The sequence below is a fragment of the Triticum aestivum genome, chromosome 3B, assembly GCF_018294505.1.
Source record: "Triticum aestivum cultivar Chinese Spring chromosome 3B, IWGSC CS RefSeq v2.1, whole genome shotgun sequence".
Lineage (NCBI taxonomy): Eukaryota > Viridiplantae > Streptophyta > Magnoliopsida > Poales > Poaceae > Triticum > Triticum aestivum.
Window position 1 is genome coordinate 788,053,197 of NC_057801.1, and position 9,569 is coordinate 788,062,765.

Genomic DNA, 9,569 nt, shown 5'->3' on the forward strand with positions numbered 1-9,569 from the left:
GGACCGCCCATCGCCGTCGGACCTAAGATCAGGTACTTTTCTAAACAAAAATCAGGTATATCTTTAAATCGGATTAAGATTACACGTGCGTTGCATGAGCGCATTTAACAACAAGCGGCAGCAGCGTAGCACCGACGCCACGTGGAGGCGAACCTGTCGCGGTGTCGCCGAACAGGACCGCAGTGACGAGGCAGGGGCCACCAGGCGGCACACGTACACCGCCTACGTGTCGCCCGTCCCGGCGCAAAGCGGCACGTGTCACCAGCAACCCGCCTTCAATCCACTACGACCAGCACAGCACAGCACCGCCCCACCCCCGACCCGCCTGTCCGTTCCCCTCCTCCCTCTCCCATGGACGACCTCTCGCCGGGCCTGGGGCTGGCCGAATCCGACGCGGCGGCGGACGGCAAGATGGCCAACGGCGAGGCCTCCGACGACGCCCGCGCCGTCGAGGTCTCCGGCGGCGTCTCCGAGGACACCCTCCCCGCGGTTCTCCGCGGCTTCGTGGACGGCGTCTGGCCGCCGCCCGGCGACGGCGGGGATCCGCTGCTGCGGCGCCTCCGCGCGGCGACCTGCGAGGCCGCGCCGCGGCTGCGGGACGCCTCCAGGAACTCGGCCCGCGACCTGCTCGCCTGGACCAAGCAGGGCAGCGGCCTCCGCGCCATCCTTGTCATCTCGGTGAGCCTGCCCCTGCGCGCCCCATGCTTTCCTTTTCCGATCCGTCCCAGACACTGTTTAACACCGTAGCAACTGATGCACTCGAGGTCCTAGAAATGTTATGTAATCTAGGGAAAATGTGCCAAAAATTTGTTGGATGCAGTATTAGAGAATGGATTAACCGTCATGTGAAATCCATCTATCAGCGCTCATATGAAATTCATCAATCTGTGTCAGTACCACCAATTTGTACTTGGTCGTTCTTGAAAACATGGTAGATTTATATATCGATATGGTGTGTAAGCCCATCAATGTTGTATGTAGGAATCATTTTAGGTATGGAATATACCGTCTGTTTGTCTACTTGATATGCCATAATCCCATCGATGTTGGATCATATTTATGGTCAGAATAGAATACTAAACCCGCACAGATAATTAATCACCTTTTCATCCGTTGCAGGTCGGAACAATCACGATGATATCACTGACTGGCCTGCTGATTTTCATGTCCTTCCTGCTGGTCGCGACCGCTAATGCCATTATTGTTTCAGTTCTTATGTCCTTGGCAGCCGCTGGAGGATTCCTGGCCTTGTTTTTTGCTTGCTTGGTTGCAGTGTATGTCGGAGCAGTATCAATTGCCATATTCGTCATCTCTGCCACTGTTATCTCTGCAATTGTTGGAGTCATGATTGCTACTGGTATGCCATCTCTCTGTCGCTTTGTTTATATATCCTGGAGACAAAATAACAAATAATTTACTCGAGGTTTAAATGATTGTATTGTTGTATGCAACTTCTAGGGGCATAATGATCATTAGTTAGGCATCAATTTAAGTGTTTTAATAGTTTTCCTCCAAATACCTACTTGGTGCATCACCATTATGAAGAGTATATCTAGGACTAGCCAAAAATTCCTTATACTGGTGATGTTCTCAACCATCTTGTCATCACAAAACCAATGAGCTAAGTATTGAAAGTACTCTTCTTCTTTAGTTAATTTAGATAGTGTTAGTGCATTGGATAACTTTGCGGCTGGACTGTTTCTGTTCATACTTCTGCCTGTGTAATTAGATCGGAATCCAGCTTGCATGGCCTACTAATAGAGCCATAAATTGCCTATGCTCTTGCCTTAGTGTCCAAGCCATTTGCATTGAAATTGCATTTCTTTTATTAAGAGGAACATATAATCTTTGTAAAGCAATTCATGATAGCAGGATTTATTTAATCCACTTCATGTAACTTCTAAAGTGACTTATAAATGAGGAAGCATGATTATTTCTTTACATTGTGGTATGTGATTTTTAGTGAATTATTAATTCAGACTGTTGTGTTCTTGAGTGCCGTGTTCTCCAGTTACTAGCTTTCTTGCACATGTGATGCTCCTTTACTCATTTTCGCAACATATGATGCGTTATCTGAGTTGGCACCGAGTAGATGATTGAAAGAATGTTACAATGTTGACCAAAAGAATAGCTCCGTTCATACTTGCTAATGATTATTAACTTCCCCTAATAGGCACTAAACTGTGCCATTGAGTAGCTCCTTCCATCCTTGCTGATGATCATAATTTTCCCCAATTGCCACTAAAGTGTGCCATTGAGTAGACAAAGGAGGGAAGGAGATGAGATTGTGGAGAGATGTAGAGGAGTGAGGTATTACCATGAAGACAAATAAAACGTAACTAAGAACTATTAGGAAACTTCCACCGTTTTTACAGCCATTCATCAGATGCGATTTGATGGGTGGTTATGGTAAAGAGTTATTTCCATAAAAAAAAGTGATAAGTGTCCCGACACAACCTGTACTTTTATTGGGTATGTAGATAAAAAATACTTACCGTTGCAGCCGGATTATGCCCATTTTATACTCTTGCCCGTGAATTTAGATCAGAAACAGGGACTCTGTTCTTGCATGTTTGCTCTCCAATTTAGTACTGGTTATTACTTTACCTATTTGCCTTCTCAACTTTCCAGTGGACTCATTGGCATTAACCTGTATTCCTGCAATTAAGATGAACTGGATTTTATGTACTAACAACATTAGCTCTGTAACAGTAATTTAAGATAGCAAGTTGTTGTTAGTTAACTTATGTACTTTCGGAGCCTAACTGTTGACAGAGGAAGCAGAAAGAAGTTTTTATGCTAGTTAAGTTTTGTTGTAACAGACACCGTTTGGTCTTAGACTTGTTTTTGTCTAGCTAACCAGGGGTATCATGTAGAAGCATCTTGGCTAGTCCTTGAAACGTAGGGGTGATTTACAAGCTTTAGCTGTTCAAATCAACTTCTCCATGCCATGGAACTTTATGAAAGGGGAGACGTGGTTGGCCAATCATGTGGAATGCAGTGTCAGTTTTAGGCAGAGATGCGGTCGGCTGGTCCGTGTGGAATATATTGTTAGTTTTAAGGCAGGGATGTGATCGGCCAGTCCTTTGGAATATGTTCCCGAATTATTGTTCCTTTATTGATGCTTCATATCTGGAAAAGTTAGCATAGAATGGTCATGTTGATTCCACAGGAATAATATCTCTAATGCAACTTTCACGTCCGAAGTTTTTTTTTTACCAATATCACCTGCGCTAACGTGATAAAATCTCGTGCAGGTTGGATCGGATTCTTTTGGATGATTTGGTTTGCCGCAAGGAAGAGCCTGGACCTTACCAAGCACTCAATCGGCATGACGACCTCTGCTATGCAGTCGTATTCAGCTTCTCGGAGTGTGGGGCAGAAGTCCATAGACTGACTAAGATAGCAGCAAGTGGTTTAGCTACACAGCGCTGTCTGTTATCGCGTGATGTTTCCGCCTCGCTGCCCTGCTGTTGTTGTGTTATATATGCTGCCTAAAGCGTGTCGTATGCGAGTCACCGCTTGTCGAGTATGTTATTTCGAGTAGAGGACATGAATCCGTGTATAGTTATCCCGGTCTAGTGTAAGGTATCCTCGCGTCCCTGAACTTTCGGCATCCTGTGTTGTATGCTCGTAGTAACGAATAAGGCAATAATGCCGGCGAGTGCGGGCTAGGTTGTGGTGTTGTGCTGTAAATGGAGGTGTCCTCCGTGGCTATGTTGAGGCATAGAGTGATAAAAAAAGACAGTAGCTGTCAATTTCATTTCAGTGGTAACATGAACATAGTGAGCAGTAGCCATAGCGTTCGCCCCTCGCCGCTTTGTCACTGGAGTTGTTCCATACAGTCGGAAGAAACAGATGTATATACACAGGTAGACCCACAGGTCTATCAGCAAGGTGGTCTTGGTGGTGAGATCGTGTTAGCGGTCGCGGCCGACGAGGGAGAGGAGGAAGGTGCGGTAGTTGCCGGAGGTCTCGGAGTGGATGGCGTCGGCGAGCGAGCGCTTGTACTTCTTGTGGTACTCGGCCTTGATGTACTGCATGTCCACCTCCGCCCTGGTGACCACCACCCGTATCAGCGTCGTGTCGCTGGTGCCCAGCCCCTTCATCGCCTTGTGCAGCGCCTTGGCGAAGTACCTCGCCGGGCTCTCGGCGCACCGGAGGATCGTCAGCAGCCCCAACTCGAAAGTCCCCGACGTCTCGCTCTTCACGGCCTGTGCAAGCAATAGATGATGCCCTTTTTATTACTCCCTCCGATTCAAAATAAGTGTCGCAGTCTCAAATCGGTTGGAACCGGAGCGTTACTTTCTAGGCCTGATTGTACGTGGAAAATGAAGGAAGCTGGAAGATGTAGGGGGCTGGAGAAAAGAAGCATTACCTTTTCCAAAGAGCGCGCGTACAGGTGGTGGTAGGCGCCGGCGACGGCGGCGAGGTGCGCCCAGCTGCGCTCGGTGAAGACGCGGATGAAGGCGCGCTCGTCGGTGCCCAGCCGCCTCTCGCCGGCGCGGTACAGCTCCCTTGCGTCGCGCGCCGCCGCCGCCGGGTCCACCTCCGGGCCCTCGTACCGCGGGATCCCCAGGTACGCCAGCAGAAGCTGCATCCAGCCATCATCAACAGCCGATATAATGGTAGATTCTGACATGTACAGAGAGAAAGAAAAAAAATCGTGACGTGGATGGGAACGATCGAAGACGTACCTTCTGGTGGTCGCCGTAGGTGCGCTCGGTGATGTCCTGCTCGAGGTAGCAGCCGAAGCGGGCGCGGTAGGCCTGCTTCATGATCTGCAGCTGCGACGGCGTCCGGGAGCAGATCACCTCCGTGGCGGCTCGCAGGTCGGTGATGTCGCCGTTGAGGGACTGGTTCAGTATCGTCGCGTCGCGGCCCACGGGGTCCAGCACCCACAGCAGCATCGCCTTCTGCAGAAGGAACCGCCACACACAAGCAGACCAAGTCATTTCGAGAGCAATACCATGTTGTGTGTGCTTGTGTGTGTGTCTTATCATTTTGCATGATATGTTTAATTTTTCCGAAAAGGAGGATAAGCCATTAAGCCTAGCCTCTGCATCGAGCGGTGCACAATTTTGCATGGTATGTGCCGTGTGATCATTTTTGCAGTTTGCATGCCTTGTGGTTCCCGCTGAGCTCGGTGGACAGCCGGTGGTAGAGGTCCTGCCGGTACATGGCCCGGTACTCCTGCATGATGAGCGCGCGCTGCACCGCGTCCCGGTGCGCCAGGATGTTGATCACCGTCGTGCTGTCGCACCCGAAACCTGGAAAACACGGCCGTCGTTGCTAGACAGGAGGATGAAAGGAATCGTAGGTAGCTGGGCTTGTATGTTGTGTGTGTGTGCGTACCTTTGAAGGCCCTGTGGAGTGCGATGGCGTCGTGGCGCGGGGACGTGAGCACCGGGGGCACGCTGAGGCTCGCCATCGTGAGTGGAACGTGCAGCGAGACTGTGGGCTGCCTGTGCCTGTGGCTGCGTGCTGCAGGTGCTGCCTGCGTACGGGGCCGGGGTGAGGGTTTTAAAGCGGGAGGCGCTGAGCTTTCCCGTCGGGCCGGAGATCACCGATGGACCGCGACGCCGCCGTGCGCATATGGTATGCTGCGTGTGATCGACGCGGGAGCATGCATGACCGGCGACCCCCCACCACCATCACATCATATGAAAAGGGGAAGAGAATATATGCCTCCTTATCAGATAGTACTATACCCTTGAGTGTCTTCTCTCAAAAAAGGGGAATAAAATTAGTGTCACGCCACCTCACACTGCGAGGTAATTTACAGTACGGACTCCGGTTGGACGCATAGGGCTTGCGTGTACATCTAGGTTGACAATTTGACTATTCAAACATCTGTTATATGTGCTGAAATTTGTAATGAAAGAATCCAGTGATATGCTTTTGATGGCAGATAACACATGTTGGGTTAGTCATATCAACGACATAAAAGCGTGTGTGCACCAGACTCGAGGGGAGTAGCGGGTTGTTTTAGTCCACTTGAGGTACTTTCGAGGCTAAGTGTTAGTAGAGGAAGCGAAAACAAGTTTTTCATACATTATGTTAGTTATGTATCAAGATTTTTCATTTTGTCTAACAACACATGTTTATATAAAAGAATGATTATCAAACCATAATAGACATTGTCGTGCGGTCTTGGGGTTCTTTTCTCTAGCTAACCAGGAGTATCGTGTAGAAGGATCTTGATTATTCCTTGGAACTTAGGGGTGATTTACAAGCTTTAGTTGTTACTAGCAAAAGAGCCCGTGCGTTGCAACGGGGTAATAAAAATTGCAACGTTCAAATCAAGGCATTGAGAACATAATATTTATAATTACAATAAATAATGTACACCCCACCTTGTTAATTCAAATCAAATAAAACTGATCGCTGAATGCACTTAAGACTTTGTAAACTCGACAACAAAAAATAGTTATTAATTATACAGTATAGCATGCAAACTCAACAACAGAAAATAATTTAAAACCTCAGGCAAATTTAAAACCTCCATACAGACTTCAGATGAACAAAAAGAATAAAACAAACTTGGACAACAAAGGAGGATATACTTACTTAATTTGATGTAGCAACTTCTATAAAGCAGATGGTATGGAAAAACATGAAGAATTGCAAGAATAAGAAAATTCCACAATGCTTACATATGCTTCTCTAGTAAGTACAATGCTTCCATCCCAATGTAGCACACAAGTATGAATTCATGCAATTTTTCCTTTGAAGTGCTAGCAAATCTATGTTGAGGCTTGTTGAAAACTGTCAATTCTTATTTATTATAGCAGCCAATAGACGAGTGCGGCTAATCTGCACCCGGGCTCAGCTGCAACCACGCTTAGAAACAAATTCAAAAAAAATACTAGAAAAATTCAAAAAATTCCAAATTTTTTTGTGGTGGTAGATAATTTGACGCGTGAGGCGCACCCAAAAATTCAACTCATTTGAGCATCTGAGCAGCTCTCGGCAAAAAAGACAAAATCAGGGTCTGTAAAAATGTTTACTGTTCATGCACTGTTTTGACCCGACTTGTCTTTTTTGCCGAGATCTACTCAGATGTCCAAATAAGTTGAATTTTGGGGCGCACCTCACGCGTCAAATTATCTACCACCACAAAAAAAATTGGATTTTTTTGAATTTTTCTAGTATTTGTTTTGAATTTTTTTCTAAGCGTGGTTGCAGCTGAGCCCGGGCTCCAGGATGAATTATCCCCAATAGACATCCTACAAAGAAATGAATACACTCTGAACTGTTGGTGTTCATTGGTTCAACTATCAATACTCTCTTGTGTTCAGACTTACAATCATGACACATGTGTAGCCGGTGAATCCTATGCATGGAAGCATTGCATATATATCAAACAATATTTACCCATGTAAGGCACTAAATAGAAAGAAATGAGCTAATAGAACAAACAAAACACCTTATTTCATAGTTACATGCCAGAGATATTTTTTTCAAAAAGGAGGAAATCCCCCGGCCTCTGCATCGCAATGATGCATGCAGCACAGAGACATACCAATCCTTTTCATAGTGCTGACCCGGTGACCCTATATCTAGATTGTAGAGCTTAACTCTGGTTTGATTGTTACACTGACAATATAGTATGTTCTTCATGAAGAATTATTCTAAAATTACAATCCGAAAAATTCTTGTATACTGGTATCTCAAGAAAATCACTTGATTTCAGAAGAAACAGATAATAAAAATAATAAAGGAGCTTGACATATATACAGATTAGTTTGAATTAGTACTACTTAAAAGAGAGCGGCGATTTGGCACCTAGGTGCATATGGACCCATTGTCGAAATACACATTTCGGAAAGTTGAAAAATTCAGAACAAAAATCCCGCGTGTATATCCGGACATTTTATGTGCGTTCACAAGGTTTTGGTGAAAAACGACGTTTTTTGTGGCTTGTGTAAAAAATATAAAGAAATGCCTCGTGAATAGTTAGAATGAAGCATCAGAAATTGTCTTTTTTACACAAGCCACAAAAAACGTCGTTTTTCACTGAAAGCTTGTGCACACACATAAAATGTCTGGATATACACGCGGGATTTTTATTCCGAATTTTTCAACTTCTCGAAATGTGTATTTCGACAATGGATGCATATGCACCTAGGAGCCAAAGACAATTACCGTACTTAAAATGTCATCATTCTGGTTACATTAGAAGTATCATATCCTAGTGGTTGCACGTGAGCCGTAGGATTTGCCTGAGAGAGCATGGGCGACACGATGCAGTTCCCGATCGGCACAGTTTGTCGTTTCCAGTCATTTTTCCTCACTCATCAATTCGTCCCCATCCCCTTTCCTCTTTCTGCCATAGTGATAAGGTTCGTCAGCACAAAATCGGCGGCCGGTGGAGGGCAAGCTGCTCGGCGGCGATAACTCGCGCGACTGTGACGGCGAGTAGAGGGCAAGCTGCTCGACGGTGAGGAAATTCAGTCGCTGTTGCGTCGATAGCTCGTGCGACCGCGGCGAGAAAGAGACACGTCCGCGCGACGAGGGAGCCTAGCCGCTCACTGCTGACAGCTCGCGCGACTGCGGCCTGTGCAGGAGAGGCGCGTCCGCACGACTACGGAGCTAAGCCGCTAGGTGAGTCCCTCCAAAAACTACGCTCGTGTTGTCCTCCCTCTGTTTTTACCCGCTCCCTCTGTTGTCCTCCCAGTCGTGTGTGGGGTGGTGCTGGGGAAGGGTGTAGAGAGGAGAGATCCGGGAGAGGAAGAGCACGCACAGCGGGAGTCATTTTTGTTCATCAATCCCGTGGGTTGAGTAGTTACATAGCAACAGCTAGGCTATGTGGATTCACGGGGAGCATTCAGATGCAATTTTCCTATCCATCAAATGGATTTCATTTATTTGATGGACCATTTTTGGGGGATTCACATAGCTAGCCACCATGGGGATATATGCAGGGATTGAGATTGAGAGGCAAACCTTTTTTGACTTTTTTTGCAGAAAATGGATTGGCAATTTTATTCAACATACCTGGGGCTATTTATTGATTCTATGCATTATTGCAAGCATTAGTTAGGCAATTATATGCTAGGCAGATGATATTTTCCAAAATAACACTTGGAGCAAGAACAAGGTTGTGTGAACTGAACTGAACAAGGCAAGACGTTTCAATTATATTTTTTGTATAGTGGCCTGAGCAAGGTTGCCCGCACAATCATATATGTTGCTGCATGTAGCACTGCCTGCTGCGAAGTTTCGTTGATATTGGTATTCCTTTCAATATTGATTGAAGAATCATCGCAAAGAGTCCTTACAATGGTTTTTTGCATGTACTGGTTCTCTCTCACATGCCTGAATCTGTATGGGAAATTTTCAGAGTTCTTAACATGCATTAGTTATGCAATTATACTTGGTATGTTGCATGTACTGGTTCATTCTTGCAGGCCTGAATTAGCATAAGATTTTTTTCATAAAGTCCTTAACATGCATCAGTTATGCAAGTATATGTTAAACAGAGGAGGTACATTTTATTCATCAGATGGGGGCCATTTTAATTTGGATTTGGCTGACAGAGTAGGAACTTTTTTACTGTCATTAAA

The 9,569-nt window shown here is 46.0% G+C and overlaps 2 protein-coding genes and 1 long non-coding RNA gene across 3 annotated transcripts in view; 2 read left to right on the forward strand and 1 right to left on the reverse strand.

Annotated features, from left to right (window-relative positions):
• The first annotated feature begins 295 nt into the window (after positions 1–295).
• Positions 296–3,768, forward strand: LOC123072433 (uncharacterized). Its single transcript, XM_044495983.1, has 3 exons — positions 296–678; positions 1,120–1,357; positions 3,258–3,768. The coding sequence occupies exons 1-3, from the start codon at positions 352–354 to the stop codon at positions 3,395–3,397; spliced, it is 705 nt and encodes a 234-aa protein (XP_044351918.1). The 5' UTR covers positions 296–351; the 3' UTR covers positions 3,398–3,768.
• LOC123072432 (annexin D5) lies at positions 3,733–5,611 on the reverse strand. Its single transcript, XM_044495982.1, has 5 exons — positions 5,356–5,611; positions 5,125–5,270; positions 4,698–4,916; positions 4,379–4,594; positions 3,733–4,214 (listed from the first exon to the last, which is right to left on the reverse strand). The coding sequence occupies exons 1-5, from the start codon at positions 5,429–5,431 to the stop codon at positions 3,921–3,923; spliced, it is 951 nt and encodes a 316-aa protein (XP_044351917.1). The 5' UTR covers positions 5,432–5,611; the 3' UTR covers positions 3,733–3,920.
• Positions 5,612–8,269: 2,658 nt separating this feature from the next.
• The window catches only part of LOC123072434 (uncharacterized), a 2,664-nt gene continuing 1,364 nt past the window's right edge, over positions 8,270–9,569 (forward strand). Inside the window, exon 1 of the long non-coding RNA XR_006435144.1 lies at positions 8,270–8,607. This is a non-coding gene — a long non-coding RNA (uncharacterized lncRNA). The remainder of the gene's footprint in view (positions 8,608–9,569) is intronic.

What these genes read in the sequence shown, in the direction of transcription:
- LOC123072433 (XM_044495983.1), top strand. Translation starts at nt 352, where the DNA reads ATGGACGACCTCTCGCCGGGCCTGGGGCTGGCCGAATCCGACGCGGCG. An exon ending in GCGCCATCCTTGTCATCTCG is followed by an intron (nt 679 to 1,119) that starts GTGAGCCTGCCC and finishes CATCCGTTGCAG; the next exon opens with GTCGGAACAATCACGATGAT. An exon ending in TGGAGTCATGATTGCTACTG is followed by an intron (nt 1,358 to 3,257) that starts GTATGCCATCTC and finishes AATCTCGTGCAG; the next exon opens with GTTGGATCGGATTCTTTTGG.
- LOC123072432 (XM_044495982.1), bottom strand. Translation starts at nt 5,431, where the DNA reads ATGGCGAGCCTCAGCGTGCCCCCGGTGCTCACGTCCCCGCGCCACGAC. An exon ending in ACTCCACAGGGCCTTCAAAG is followed by an intron (nt 5,271 to 5,355) that starts GTACGCACACAC and finishes CGTGTTTTCCAG; the next exon opens with GTTTCGGGTGCGACAGCACG. An exon ending in AGCTCAGCGGGAACCACAAG is followed by an intron (nt 4,917 to 5,124) that starts GCATGCAAACTG and finishes TTCCTTCTGCAG; the next exon opens with AAGGCGATGCTGCTGTGGGT.